Here is a 15,613-nt window from a genome sequence, read left to right as displayed (position 1 = left end):
GTGCATTTGTGGGGCTTTATTTAAATCTCATTTTACGATTACACTTCAAACGATTAAACATCTTTACTTTGTGTATCATTACGTAGAAATATAATCTGAAAATATCCGAGAAATTGATCACGACACCCCTGTGCTCTTATGGTACAGTCCACTTTTGTAAACACCTCGCAAATTTGCACATTCCAGCAAATATACCTGATCCACGGGCATGATTGTCATAAAATAAACAACATAAATGTGTTTATTTATTTTTTAAGAAAAATAAAGACTATGTGAAAGGAATTGGGGGAAAAAGGATAAAAAGTTAAAGTTCCCCCATAAAGCAATTACAGCACATATGAAAATAATTTAAAAGGTAATAAAGTAGAAAAAAATTAAAAAGAAGTAATCACTTAGAGGGTTTTATTTTTATTATAAGCAGAAAAAAATCTCATGAGTCATTATGTCTATGAATAAGTGTTATAAATGTTGTTACTATGGAAGTATAATAGCAGAAGCACATTTGAATAACACTACTTTCAGGACATACATACAAAGCAGTACAACTGGATTACATGAACAGGCTCATCACTCTCTCTCAAAGGTTACGTGAAGGCCTGCAAATCGATTTAAATACATTATGTGTTTTACCATAACCTTTAAGCACGCAATCATACTTTATAAACTGGTAGGATATAACTTTATATATGTGATTGCTATTTTTTCTTTCCAGAAAAAAAGGATCACAAGCATCCGTTGTTATAACTTCGCAGAGTTAATAACGTTGATGTAAAAACTGAAAGTTTCTGTATGAAAGTATAAAAAAATACTTCCGTAGTCAACTACTAATTTCAATAAAAGAAAGTCAATAACTTGAGATGGCCACAGTTGTATCTGAAGGGAAGAGCAGGAGGTGTTAATAGTAAAGTGAAGTATCTCTTAGATGCTTCCTATTATAAAACCATCACTGTGATGGACTGAAACATACTTTATTGCAGCCTTCACATGCACGTCAGACTGGACAGCTAAGCAAACAAATCAAACAAGGCAAGAAAAAAAAGAAGAGATAAAACTTAAAAAAATAAAACTAAAATTATAGTCTTCAGTTTATTGTGTCATGGTATCGTTTCTCCTGTCTGCCTCAAAAAAATCATTCAGGCACAGTCATTTGTTCCAAAGTTTCTGCATCATCTTAGTATTGCTTTAATTTTTCCACTCTTCATCCTCCATCTCTTGTTATTATGAATAAATTTTAGCTTGCCAACCTCCCACTCTCTCTCCTTTCATCTTCTCTAAGAGTTGAGATGCTCCACTTGGATGGTGGATGCTGACACAGTGAGACAGAGGTCCTTGTGGGTACTAATGTCCGCCACACTGACTGACTTGTACTGGATGTCGTTGGCAGACACCGTCTTATATTGATGGAGGTCAAACGGACAGGAGATGGATTCTGTCTGAGGGTAGTTGCTCTGGCTCTGTCCTTGCTGGCCCCTGCCCGCCGCTCCACTCCCAGCTCCTCCAGGTCGGCTCGATGCTCCATCTGCACTCTCTACCCGGCTCTGAGCTCCAGCCTGGCCCTGGGCCTGGCTTTGGTTCTGTTGTGCCGGCTGTGCTGCCATGACTGCTGATGCAGTCAACTGCTCTGGGTTGTGTTTCTCCATGTGTTTCACCAGATACGTCTCCTGAGATGAAGGGAGGATAGGTAGAGGGGAAACAGTGGAGACATGACTACACGGTGTAAAGTAGCTGCCAGGTGTCTGATGCCAGTGAGGCGATTCATAGTGTTGCATGTAGTAATGCTCTTCAGAAATGGACATTTGTCTTACTGAAGTGTAAGTGCGGTTGCAGAGACCACACGAGTAGATCCGGGCATGTTTGACAGTGTGTGTGGACATGTGCACCTCCAGGCTCGCTGCATCTATGTATCCTTTATTGCAGTTCGGGCACTTGTAAGGCTTGTCTTTGTTGTGTTGACGCCGGTGAGACTAGGGGAAAAAATTGTTATTGGTGGGAAAAAAAGGCATAACAATACAGTGAAATGTTTTGAGAGTTAGTTAATACCCAAACACTCCATGCATAAGAACAGAACCAAACTCATTCACACCTGTAAATTTGAGAGTTGCGTGAAGGATTTCTCACAGCCTGGGTGACTGCACTTGTATGGCCGATCTCCGGTATGAATCCTGAATAAAACACAAAAACACACACATGTACAAACACGGGCGCCTATCACTTTCAGGGTGACCTAACCTGACCGCAAGGAGATGAGAAACCCTAGACCAGTGGGTGATTTACCTGCTGTGCTGCTGAAGGTGACTCAGCTGTCTGAAGGACTTTTCGCAGTAGGAACAGGTGTAGGGTTTCACTCCGGTGTGGATGCGGATATGTTGGGCCAGGTAACTAGAGTTGGCAAATGACTTGGTACAATGGGGACACTTGTGGGGCTTTGCATCTGTGTGGTTCCTGATGAGAGCAGATAAGATGGTAAAAGAGAGAAATGAAAACAGGACTGTAAGGATAAACTGAAGACAAAAAAAGCCTCATTTTAAGATAATCCTCTTAATTTATCATTTCAGGGAAAAACATCTCACACAAGGAAATTAAAGCTTGCGGCGATGAAGCACAGAGCAATGAAACATTTGGAAATTCTGAAGAAAACACCCCAACAAAATACGCTTTACTGATTACGGCCAGCAGTAATTACAAAATTCACACAAACATCCAACAAATTTAATAATTTTATCTGTCTGGACCAACTCGATTAGATGCTTAAGATTTAAACACAAGAGATTATATTAAAGGGGACCCATTATGTTATGTAATTTTTAGCTAATGCTGAATTTAACATGAGTAGCTTTTCAAGCCTTACAGGTCTGATGCAGCCCCTTGATGCAGCCTCTCAGCTGTCTGAAACAAGTCGTTTTATCTCCTTCTCTCTCCCCTTCAGTCAATTTTCTCCATCAGACAGGAGGTCTGAACAGCAGGTGGGTGGGGAATCTATGCTCCTTGCCAGAGCTGTGTCCCTGAGGTGACCACTTTATGGATATTGACTCTCACTGATATCATACAGAGCTAAGAGTTGAACAAAGTATCTACAACTAAAAGAACAGTCTAAAAGCTGTGTTTTTGCCTCATAGAAATTACCTTACACTCACTTGTTTAATATGAAAATCCAGCATTTTAATGGTATACATATGCCGGAAAATAAAAAAAAGCATAACAGGTCCCCTTTAAAACAATAAAATAATAAATACACGTTTTACAAATGTATCAGTTTATCGTGCTTCCCGAAATGATGGAAAATTGATACGAGCACAGCCCCCCAAAAAGGATAAAACAAACAGGATAACAGAGCATGAAAGCAAAGCATGGCAGAACATCACTATTGAGTGTTGAAGGTGAGAAAAGCACTGACAAAGATATGAACCATCAAATCAATAACACAAAGGGCTGTACAATGGTAAAGAGCAACAATACTGTCAACTTTATTTTTTAGAAGTTTACTTTGAAAGATTTGAAATAGGTATGTGTGTTTATGGAAGAAGCAGTGTCGGAAGACATGACAGCACATGCAGACAGAAGAACAGAAGGTGCAGTGCAAAAAGGAGCAAGACCTGCACAAACACAGCAAAGACAGAAACAAAGGCAGGGGGGAAAAAAACAAAAGAAAAAAATTTACGGCCAAAGGCCAGACTTCAAAGGTGTCATCTGAATTTAAATATGCTGAAAAGGTCACTGGATGGAACTGGCAACATGCGAGCCAACATCCACAAGGCAACGTAATATGGTCTGCACTTCACTGTCTTCACCAGGATGGAGAAGAACATAGGAGGGGTCTTAGCAGGACAAGTTAAGAGAACAGGGTATATGGTATGGGTGGGTAATGGGGTTGGGGGGGTCTGTAGTACCGTGAGTGCTGCTGTAAGTGACTGAGCTGCCTGAAAGATTTCTGGCAGTAGGAGCAGGTGTAAGGCTTGGCCCCACTGTGGATGCGGATGTGCTGGGCCAGGTAGCTGGAGTTGGCGAATGACTTGGCGCAGTGAGGACACTTGTGAGGTTTGGCCTCTGTGTGCGACTTGGAGTGGATCTGCATGTCAGACTTACTGAAGAAGGTCGCCGCACACATCCGGCACCTACAGGCGTAGAGACAGAGAAATGGAAGGACGGGATGGAAGTACAAGGAGGAGGAAGAAGAGGGAGATGTACAAGAGGAGGAGAAAAAAAAAGAGAGAAGATGGGACAGAAGAAGATTAGGAGACAGGGTAATGGAGCAATGACCCACAGAGAGAAATAAGATATCACAGAAAATGAAAAGAAAAAAAAAGAAAAAAAAATCAATGAAGACAAAGGCGGGTTAAATCAAATAAAGACGACACAACCAGACAACACAGTGAAATGTCAAGGGAGAAATCAGTGAAAACTGAGGAGGAAAGGTACACAGGTACTATAAAAAAAGAGGAAGAGAAGGACACAGAAGTGAGATCACAGCTCAAAGAGCATGCTATATAAGGACAAAGGGGAGAGTAGAAGACAGGTTTGTGTCCAGTGTGTGCAGACGGAGAGAGCATCTACAAAGCATGTATTTGTTTTCTCAAATACATTTTTAGTAAAGAATTAAGCATCCATCACAAAGCCGGTGTGTTCAGCCACAACATGCAGTGAAGAGTGTTTGTCTGAGGAGTCGGCGTGTCAGACGCTAATATCCAGCACTGCCAAGGTCATCTACAAAAGCTGAAAATCTCAATGCTAATTTCCAGAAGTGAACAGAGAAACAGATGTATGCATATTTCACAGCCAGAGCAAGAACAAATGGAGATGAGCAGCAAGTATTTAAAAACATTAAACAAATAAATAAATACCTGTATGTTTTCGTGCTATCTTTCGAGGCATGGTCTTCGTCTTCATTTGAGAGATCATATGGATCTCTAGCATGATGCTGCAAAGTTGTCACCTATTGATAATAAAATTAAAATTGATTTAATGAGCAGTTCGTTGCATCACGCTTCCTTTTTCACATCTGTAGCTGTTCTCTTACCTGGCCACCTGGCGTCAGATGAGCCAGTATTACAGTTTCATTTCCCGGCATGCCCAGAGGACCAACCCGAGACACTGTGGTCTTCTTCTTTCTCCCTCGTTTGGAGGGCGCTGGCATCACAACCACATGTGGATTCCCGTCCGCTTCTTTTTTGTCTATGAGAAGATCGACAGTCACAGGTTAAGATGATGGAACAGAGTTTTGAAAGCAGAAGATGGAACAAGTTTGTAATAATTCCATCCCATATTTAAATACCATCTACATAATGGTCTGTAGGTGCATTGACATCAAACTGAAAACCAGAAGATGCTGAAGGAAGTCTAATGTGTTTCAGTATAATCGACATGTGAATACATTTGGACAGCATCAGACACATGATCAAAATTGATGTGCTTCTTTTATAAATATGGGCACTTTTCATACTGAAAATCTGTATTTATGTTTGTTTTCTAAAAGCAAAGACACCAATAATTTATTAACAGTTTCAAACAGCATCTATTGTACTGGAAGACATAAATTTACTTAAAAAGACAGAACCATAAGTCACTGACACAGGCTTGGTAATAAAATAATCTGGTTTTGCTACTCATCAGATCACTCTGTGCTTTGTGGACAAGGACACAGATGTGTTCATAGCTCAGAGATGTCTCCTGAGTTTTTAGTGTAAGAATTTTCTTTTATAGTCTCAATAGCTCCATAAGAGAACATATGAATGCCCCCCAAAAGCCAAAATATTTCACAGATGAGGGATTCAGTCAGTGATTAGTCATATTAAACCTGGTTTATGCTCATTATAGTAGCCCTCATGAAAGTGCTAAAAGCACAAACCATGTTAAGTGTTGTTTCAGTGTGTCGTGCACCTGACAACTTTTGTAACCCAGTGTGCACAGCATTGCTGAGAAGCTATGAAGACACAAGAATAAGAATCCTTTATTGTCATTACGTGTTCACACAATGACACTTCATTTGGTAGCTCAGAGGAGAATGGGCCTTTAGCGCACCCATCGACATACATATATATACTGTACATACATATATACGACTGTGCTGGTCTCAATGATATATACTAAAGCTCAGACATTCTCAGATTACAAAGAAGGAGCTGCAGCAACACCTTCAAAATGAGACTTTCTGGAGAAATCTCTATGAATTCTTAGCTTCTTCTTTCTAATTCTTCTACTCATGTACCAGCACTGATGAAAAGTTGCTGCACCTATTATCTAGGAGAGGACTTCAGCGAGTTCAGTGCACACTGAAGCGCCAGTAAGTAACACAGAAGTGAGGGCTGCAGCGGCATCACAGTCGACACATACCAAAACCAATAAGGTGACCATAAACCAGGCTTTACACAATACCCTGAGTTCTGAATCGTAGTAAATCTATAACACTGTTTGATCCACCCATATAAGTTTTAATCATTTACATAGTAACAATATTGTACTTAGAAACAAGTTAGCCAGTGTGTGTGTATAATAACATGCTGTTCACCTGAAGAATGGAGTGCTGAAACAATCATGGTTGTTGCTGGATGGCCGGACACAAACGACTGAGAGGAGGTTGGAGAGACTAGAGTTCCCTGAGGAGTCGTGATCACCAGACCAGCTGCAGAGAAAGAGACAAGAGCAGAGATGAGAAATTGTCTAAGATGAGCAGTGTCACTGAGGTTGAGGAATTCAATTTACAGCTTCAAGAACATGTTGCCAAAGGCATTTTTTTAAACTATAATCTACATCTCCAAGTGTAACAATAGCACTACAAAGCAGAATGTTTGTAATACAGCGCTAAAGTTGTCTCAGTTGAAGAAAACCTTGAATTAATTGTTCATTTTACTCCCATTTTCTCTATTTACAAAGTTTGTTCTCATAACCTAAATAATTTAACACACTGCTGTTACATTATACTTCAAAAACTGAGGGTATGGGATCTAAATACGGCCTTAATATTTGGTGTTTCAGTGTTTTTAACTCAATCCCCAAATATGTTAAGTCTTTCAACCTCAAAACTGAGAAAGAGACGCTTAAAGGTTTCTAAACACAGAAACAAGCCCACCTGCTGTCATGATGCCTGTGGAGGGGACAGGCAACACTGTGATGTTCTGGGTGCTGTGCGGAGGGTGGAGGTGCGCCGCACTACCAGCCTGGCCTCCTCCATCTGTCTTGGCCCCAGGCGTGGGGATGGTGAGAAGAGTCGTCTGGTAGTGAGATGCAGGGGAAGCAGAGAAGGAAGCGCTTTTTTCCTGTTGCTCTTTTACTTTGTTTAGGAACATGGCATTCTCAATCTGTCAGGAGAAAGGAGATTTTTCTTTGACGGAAACATTCTCTCCCCATCATCAACTGATTGAACAGTAAATTATTTTGTAGCCTAACCTGTCCGGGCATAGTCGGGACTGGGGACCAGAAATATGATGAATTAAAATGAGAGTCTTCCATCATTTCTGCAACGACACAAAAGCAGCAAGATTTAAAAACTTTCCATCACAGCTGGCCAACACTAGAATGTATTATTATTTATTAAAATGAGCTAAATGTATCTTATATATAAAACATAAAGTCTAACTTTAGAGTTGATTTGGAAGCTGACATTTGTAATAATGGTACATGCATTGTGCCATATGACATTTAGTCTAACATTAAAACACTCAAAGTAGGAGGGAGGACCCATCGATAAAACTATTTTAACAGAAAATTAATTTTTTTAGCTTTACGATTCACTGGATAGCTTATTAATAAAAAATTTAAAAAAAGCATTGGTTTGAGTTAGGTGTACCTAATGAAGTGGCAGTGGAGCCTGTTTCCCTCACAGCTGCTTGTGTACATTAGGACTAAAAAAAAAAAGAGAAGACATTTCTACTAGAGTAATTAAAAATTGTAGTGAAAATGCTCATGCAGTGTGTTTCTATGTCTAATGAGAAAGACCTTAATGAAATGTTTCCCACACCAAAGAGCATGTACTACATTATTCTCCTGCAGATCAATGACAAGACAAATACCAGATCAATGCATTACTGTTTTAAGGGCTCACCCACTACAAGGATTTCCTGTTAGGAGGCCTCCGGGCCTCCTAACAAAAAGTAGTAATGGTTTGTCAACCCTCTCAGTTCATTTGTGCACCTTATTCCTAAAATATGACATGGCTTCCTGAGTGCTGACTGCACACTGCAGAGCACCAATTAATTTAAGAACATACACCTTGTTAGCAAAACCAAGAGAAATAATGAAAACCACAAATCTGAATCTTGACATTCTTCCAGATGGGGATCAGGTAATAAGGTTGGACCTAAAGAGCCTCGCCATATCAGTCGCTTCACCGTAGGGGCGGGTGTAAAGCAGACAAAGTGTGTTGACGCAGCACATGTTGTTGTGACATGTTTTAGAATAAAAAGCAAAGACTGTTTCACTTCTAACCTCAGTGTGCCAACAAGCCAAACCAGGACATTGAAACTAAAGTAGAGAAATGAAATTCATGTAATTCTGGCTGCTAAAAGCAAAACAAAACAATCCTCCAAAAATCAATAGGAGGCGAAATTATTTTAAAGAAACTCACAGCAAATGACTGCAAAGAGTCTGAGGGGTTGTTTAACGGCACGATGGAGGTTCTAACACTGTGGTGACACTTTTTGTTTGTTTGTTTGTTTTATTCTCACCTGTAACCAGGTTTGATTCACTTGTCCTGTGTGAAGCACTGTGGTTACTTTAACTATGCTGATATGGCCCCAGGGTCAAAATCAGCCCTGAATGAGGCCAATGTGAAGTTTATAACTTACACTTCTGCTTTTTTTCCTTTGTGATACGAAATATTTAGACTGTAAGAAAACCTGGTTGACAGGGTGTTTTCCAGTTCAAGAAAGAAAAAAAAACAGTTAAGAGCTTTGTATATTACTGAGTAGAAATACATGCACTCCCACTGTTTGTTTTCTTTTGGCTCTGGCAAAAACTTTTGTGGGCACTAAATAAAAGACCCAGTTAATCAAATTACTAGACACTAACTCCCCAGTGTGAGGGTGGAGGTTTTTTTAAAGGGTCCCTGAAGGTGTGGGTCTCTTGGGGAAGCACTAGGCTCATTCCTGTGACGTGTTATTGCTACAGATACAGTTTAAAAGGGAAAAGTAGAAAGGGGGAGAAAGATTCTGTTTTTCTTAATTAATGAGATAATTATGTCGCAGAAGAAAATGTGCTGTTGCTCAGACTAAAAATCCCAAAAGAGTCTCTGTTGATTTAAAAGTTTCACTTCATAAGCATTAATGTTTAATTAAGCTTCATTTAATACAATTTTCTTTAGGTTCAGGTCTGAACCAATGCGAGATACTGCTGTCTATGAGTAATATAGATGGTACTGTAATACACTGTTTATCAGCTTGATATAAGATAAGATAAGATAGAACTTTATTAATCCCTCGGGTGGGTTCCTCTGGGAAATTCGATATTACATTGTTTCTCCAGGATCTTTAACATATAAGACAATCCATGAACATGTGGGTATCACCCAATTTTTCTAACTTAAAAGAAAACAGAATTGTACCGCATCACTGTTTTCATGAAGTTTAATATTACAGAGGCTATACTGGGGGGATTTTAAGAGATGTCAATAATTCAGAAACTACTTTTTTTTGTCAGATTAATGTAATAGATTTTTGAGATAGTTGGTACATTTATATGATAAGAAAAGCAAAACTAGCATGTTGGTCTCATGGATGAGTCGTTAGAGATATTTCAATTAGCTTTTACTTTTGTCTTAATTGTTTGTTGTCTTATTGTTCATTAATTTCCATATTAAGTTTGCTGGTTACATTTTAGTTTCTTTTGTTGGAAAATGTTTAGTAATGTTTTGATCTATTAGAATACAAGGGATGTTTGTACAAGGGAGAATTTTAGAAGCTCAGATCAATAAAAACACTCGACTAAACGTGTGCACAGATATCCCACATACTGAATGTGTTCACAATTAAAACGTATCAGAAAAGACTAAAAGTGAAGACTTGTAACTTATATTTCCTATTGCACTCAGATTATTAAGGAATATATGAAATACTGTTTAGTTTAGTTTTTCTTTTTTGTTTTGTTGAGAATTTGTGTTACTTTTTATTATTTCCGTGTAACTAACATGTATTGTCACACCCACTTTTAGTTTTTAGTTTGGTTGCCTATTACAGTCTTGTCTGGGTGCAAGTGTTTGGCTCCATACAGCTGTAATTCCATAACTGCAGCTCTGATTAAGAGTCCAGATGTGTTAAAAAGCACTATTAAATAATATGAGGTTAAACTTTCCTGCCCGCTTTCCTATATGTCAGTATTTAGCGGCATTAAAGGGGATCCACATCCAGCTACTTAGCTTTAAGTTTGCTCTGCGGAATAAAGTAGACCTAAAAGAACTACAAAAACATGAACTTTCATAAAACGCCACATATCGGAACAATGTAAGGCGCATATCTACAGCAGGTCTCCATTTGGCCTCCGTGCATCCTGCAGTTATTCAGGCCCGACGTGCTGATTAACATACATTTAGCAGACACACTGTGTGAGCCTGTGCTGCCTTCCCGCTCGGGAAAAAATAAACGCAAAGCAATGAAAAAAACCAAAAGCATAAAAAAAACTGAAGCGAAGAAAAAAAAAATAGACCATCCTCACAGACTTCCGGCTGTGGGGACGGGTGGAGAGGCGGCAGCAGAGTCGACCGAATCTATCAAAATTTACTACCGACTGCGTGGAGAAGAGTGGCGTTTACCGGAGCTGACGACTCCGCTTTCCTCCGCGAAGCTCCAGCAGGCCGGGATAGTTTGGACACAGTTTCCAAATCTGTCCAAATTCCAGTGAATCTGTGAAGTTTCCCCCCCTCCTCCTCTTTTTTTTTCTCTCGCTCTCTTTTTTTTTCGTTTTTTTCCCTCCGGTGAGCCAGTCGCTTCGTCTGAGCTTCACTTCCTCCTGATAAGGTCGTCAGACAAAAGAAGCGTGTGCAGTGACGTCACTTCCGCTTTCTGTCAGGCAGTTAATTTAAAAAATCTAAAAAGTCCGCGATCAGCTGGTCGTGTTTTTTTGAGTGGTAGTAGTGGTAGCAGTAAAATAAACAAATAAATAATTATTTCACTGTATCGCATGCCAGCTTTTACTTACCAAGTGAATAAGTCCCCAGTGGTGCGTTTACTTGTGGTCAGAAATATAAATTAAGTCAGTACTGTCAGTGGTGTCCAACACTCGGCCCGCGGGCCAGAACCGGTCTGCCCAATTAATGTTTTTGGGGTTTTTTGTGAGGCACTAGACTCAAATGACTTTGTTCCATTATTAAACAATATACACACATGATTACTTTACTTTGTCACTCTTCCTGGGGACCAGAACCGGTGTCGTGCAAAAAGGGATCTCCTGACAAAAAGTAATTTCTGGTATTTAAACTGTTGTAAATGAGTTGTTGGCCTATAATCTGTCAAACATATCTCTCATGAATGATATCAACTCCTTTTGAGCCAGACGGAACATGAGAGATGACAAAGAGACATTCATTTATCCTTGTGTATCCAGGTAAGAGTCGCTGACATAAAAAAAAAAAGGCAATTTTCAGGAGAGATCTGGCCAAGACAGCAGCAGCAAACATTTAAATAGCTATATTATCACTGTCCATAACGGCAAAACTTTTTGTTCCCAAAAGGTTATTTTTAAAGGTAATATTCCCTAAAATTATTCTTCCAAATTATTACCTTTCTGAAATATTTATCAATAACATTGCTATAACATTGCTAGTGGCACTTAAAACCCCCACATTTAATCATTTGTTTTTATTAATTTCTGTCTCTCTTTCAAAGTGTGTCTTTTGTTCACTCCCAATCGATCGAGGCAGACGGGTGCACCTCCCTGAGCCTGGTCATGCTATAGATTTCTTCCTGTTAAAAGAGAGTTTTTCCTTCCCACTTTCACAAAGTGCGTGTTTAAAGGGCATCATCTGATTGTTGAGGTTTTCTCTGTATTATTTTAGGGTCTTTATCCAACAATATAAAGCCCCCTGAGATGACTGCTGATATGATTTGAAGATACATAAATAAAACGGAATTGAATTGAAATGTTACCAGAGGGATGTTTCATTAGTAAAAGGTTTATAAACATGTTTTTAAAATGAACCAACTGAGTTTTTTTGGAAAGAGGTCTGGTACACCTGGATGCTCTCTCAGTATTAAGAGAGCTTTAAAGAAATCTGTGGTCATTCAAGCAATCTTGACAGCGCAGTTTTGATAAACGGTTATTGGAGGAATCTCATGGAAGCACTGATTTATCAGGGGTTTTTTTTAAATTATTTTTTAGATAATAACACAAATTTTCAACTGAGCTCTGAAACAAAAAAAAAGAAGAAAAGAAAATACAGCAGTTGAAACAAGCTTCCATAAATCTCTTCAAGAGGGTGAACCGGCACTGTGTGTATTTACACTTTGATTCACTTTTTTAGATCATTTGTTCAGTTTTACCAGTGCATACAGCAACATTTACAGTGATCCCTTTATGAGTTGTGTTAATTTCACGACACAGTCCAAAATACATAAATTCAAAAATAAAGAAAATATATCCCACATATATATCTTTTGATGATTCCTAGGTTTTTGAAGACAGAATTTTAACAGTAATAATAATAATAATTATTATTATAATTCTATATATACATATAAACTCAAAACTGTGGCACTGTGGCACTGGTGAGAAACCCCACAAAGCTCCCTGAGGCTCCTGTACCTTTAAAAGTACAGACTGCCTGTGTATTGCAGGGCTAACAGAGATGGAAAGATGGTGATTCACTCTCCCATTCAAGGCCAATTTAGAATTACTAATTAACCTGGAGAGAACCCACATAGGTAACAGACTGATCATGCAAGTGCCAAGATCCCAGCAGACCAGCAGGTTTGAGCTTCTTGCCGTGAAGCAAGAAGCGCAAACCTATAACCATGTGCACTACTGTGTAGCTACTTTTGGCTACGCCTTTATCCACAAAGGATGCCCACAGCAGGTAGCTCCACATGTTTGATTTGGCAGATTATTTTTTACACTGAATGCCTTTCCATACAAAAACTCAAAGATATTTGTGTCTCTGTGTCTCCTGGATTGAAACCAGGAATGTTTCACTCATTAGACAAATATGTAAGCAACGATATGGAGCTGTCTGTGTATATACAATATATTCCTAGAATAACAAAAAACATGGTTATCTGTGCACCAAAAGTGGTCAGGGCTCATTAACTAAGGACCATGAATGCAATCACCAGATGAAATCTAACCAGCACTTTCCAAGAGTTTAAGACTGAACGGCTATAATCTGTTGTCCCAACGCATCCTCAAAATATCACGGGGAAATGTCTTCGGGAAATATACAAAATCTGTCACTTCAAGCCTCTGTAACATCCTGAAAACAGCTTAAAATATTGCATTGACATTTGTTTTTTAAAATTTACTGTTACCGTGCAACACCGGGTAAGATTCCCTATAAATAAAATTATACCCCAGTTAGCAGTGAACGATGCCAAATGTTCTTCTCTAAAACATTCCAACAGGCATAATTACAACCTGTAGGTGGAAAAATAGTCAGCAAAGTTCAAAGAGCATTTGGTTCAGTAGTAAATAATTGTGTAAGTAATTCTTAATCATGCAGACAGGAACATGTTATCTCAGAGATAATTAGTATATTGCATACCGGTTTTATAATTTGATTAGTTTGGCTTATAAATAAATTCAAATGTTTAGCGGGGCAAAAATAACATTCATAAATGTCTTGTTTTGTCCAATTAATATTTCCATAAAATCTGACCGATACTGCTCTTTTTGGCAATTTTAATGATTAAACAGGCTTCACTGCGTTTCAGACAATAAATAGAGCAAGAAATAGAAACACTCACAGTATTTACTTGAAAAAAGCCTTATCCAGTCGTAGCCAACAGTTTTGAGAATGACACAAATATTAGTTTTCACAAAGTTTGCTGCTTGAGTGTTTTTAGATCTCTGGCATGTTGTCAATCAACTTCTGGGCCAAATCCTAACAGATGGCAACCCATTCTTTCATAAGAATCAATGCTTGCATAATCAATGCTTGGAGTTTGTCAGAATTAGTGGGTTTTTGTTTGTCCACCTGCCTCTTCAGGATTGGCCACAAGTTCCCAATTGGACTGAGGTCTGGGAAGTTCCCTGGCCATGGACCCAAGATGATTTGTTCCCCGAGCTACTTAGGTATCACTTTGGCCTTATGGCATGGTGATCCATCATGCTGGAAAAGGCATTGTTCTTCATCAAACTGTTCTTGGATGGTTGGAAGAAGTTGCTTTCAGAGGATGTTTGGCTGTTTTTTGGCAAAATTGTGAGTGAGCCCACTGCCTTGGATGAGAAGCAGCCCCACACATGAATGGTCTCTGGATGCTTTACTGTTGGCATGAGACAGGACTGATGGTGGTGCTCACCTTTTCCTCTCCAGATAATCCTTTTTCCAGATGCCCCAAACAATCAGAAAGGGGCTTCATCAGATAAAATGACTTTACGCCAGTCCTCAGCAGTCCACTTCCTGCACTTTTTGCAGAATATCAATTCGTCCCTGATGGCTTTTTCTGAGAAAAGTGGCTTCTTTGCTTCCCTTCTTGACACCAGGCCGTCTTCCAAAAGTCTTCGCCTCACTATGCGTGCAGATGGACTCCTACTATTCCTGAGCAAGCTCTGCACTGGTGGCACTCTGATACCGCAGCTGAATCATCTTTAGGAGACCATCCTGGCACTTGCTGGACTTTCTTGGGGGCCCTGAAGCCTACTTCACAATAATTGAACCTCTTTCCTTGAAGTTCTTGATGATCTGATAAATGGTTGATTTAGGTGCAGTCTTAGTAGCAACAACATCCTTGCCTGTGAAGCCCTTTTTATGCAACGCAATGATGGCTACATGTGTTTCCTTGCAGGTAACCATGTTTAATAGGAAGAACAACGATTTCAAGCATCACCCTCCTTTTAATGCATCCAGTCTGCTATTCTAACTCAGTCAGCATAACATAATGATCTCCAGCCTTGTGCTCGTCAACATTCTCACCTGAGTTGATGAGAAATTTTTTGAAATGATCTCAGCAGGTCCTTTTATGGCATGAAATGCTGAATGATGAAATGCAGCGGAAATTGAATTTTTGAGATTAAGTTCATTTTCATGGCAAAGAAGGATTTCGCAGTTCATCTGATCACTCTTCATAACATTCTAGAGTATATGGAAATTGCTATTATAAAAACTGAAGCAGCAAACTTTGTGAAAACCAGTATTTGTGTCATTCTCAAAACCTATGGCGACGACTGTACTGTTAGACTTTGGTGAATATTAAAACTTTTAATGAGTATGTGTCAGCTGTTGCTCTGTAAAATAGAAATAAATAAAACTGTTTTTAGAAACAGCCTTTAATTTTTAGTTCAAATTATTTTTCATTAAAGTCCCAGCGTTATGGCTTTAAAAGTTAACTTCCAAACTAACTTGTTGTCTTTTTCTAAATACCCATTTGTTCACTTAATGTTTCCCCCTTAACTTAATCTCTTACTTTAGCCATTTTATGTTGCAAATATTTTAATGAATCATCTGCACTTGACCTCCTCCAGCTCTCAGTGGATACTGCAG

At 39.1% G+C, this 15,613-nt stretch overlaps 1 protein-coding gene across 4 annotated transcripts; it reads right to left on the bottom strand.

Annotated features, from left to right (window-relative positions):
• Window positions 1-388: 388 nt before the first annotated feature.
• On the bottom strand, window positions 389-10,919 carry znf384b (zinc finger protein 384 b). 4 transcript variants are annotated; one of them, XM_026185508.1, is made up of 11 exons: window positions 10,736-10,919; window positions 7,381-7,448; window positions 7,064-7,292; window positions 6,503-6,616; window positions 5,015-5,169; window positions 4,839-4,930; window positions 3,888-4,112; window positions 2,275-2,442; window positions 2,084-2,162; window positions 1,806-1,964; window positions 389-1,661 (listed from the first exon to the last, which is right to left on the bottom strand). In XM_026185508.1, the coding sequence occupies exons 2-11, from the start codon at window positions 7,444-7,446 to the stop codon at window positions 1,272-1,274; spliced, it is 1,677 nt and encodes a 558-aa protein (XP_026041293.1). In that variant the 5' UTR covers window positions 7,447-7,448; window positions 10,736-10,919; the 3' UTR covers window positions 389-1,271. The 4 variants fall into 4 exon arrangements, with proteins under 4 accessions (XP_026041293.1, XP_026041290.1, XP_026041292.1 ...); XM_026185505.1 differs by adding an exon at window positions 7,781-7,835 and having other exon boundaries at window positions 389-1,964; window positions 10,736-10,799; XM_026185507.1 differs by having other exon boundaries at window positions 389-1,964.
• Between the last annotated feature and the right edge of the window lie 4,694 nt (window positions 10,920-15,613).

This window comes from Astatotilapia calliptera, chromosome 11, assembly GCF_900246225.1.
Source record: "Astatotilapia calliptera chromosome 11, fAstCal1.2, whole genome shotgun sequence".
In the NCBI taxonomy this organism is placed as follows: domain Eukaryota; kingdom Metazoa; phylum Chordata; class Actinopteri; order Cichliformes; family Cichlidae; genus Astatotilapia; species Astatotilapia calliptera.
The sequence above is the reverse complement of the archived record's forward strand: the minus strand, read 5'-3'. Positions and strand labels throughout refer to the sequence as shown.

What these genes read in the sequence shown, in the direction of transcription:
- znf384b (XM_026185507.1), bottom strand. Translation starts at nt 7,446, where the DNA reads ATGATGGAAGACTCTCATTTTAATTCATCATATTTCTGGTCCCCAGTC. An exon ending in TTCAGCACTCCATTCTTCAG is followed by an intron (nt 5,170 to 6,502) that starts GTGAACAGCATG and finishes ATCTTCTCATAG; the next exon opens with ACAAAAAAGAAGCGGACGGG. An exon ending in CACCTTCAGCAGCACAGCAG is followed by an intron (nt 2,163 to 2,274) that starts GTAAATCACCCA and finishes TGTTTTATTCAG; the next exon opens with GATTCATACCGGAGATCGGC.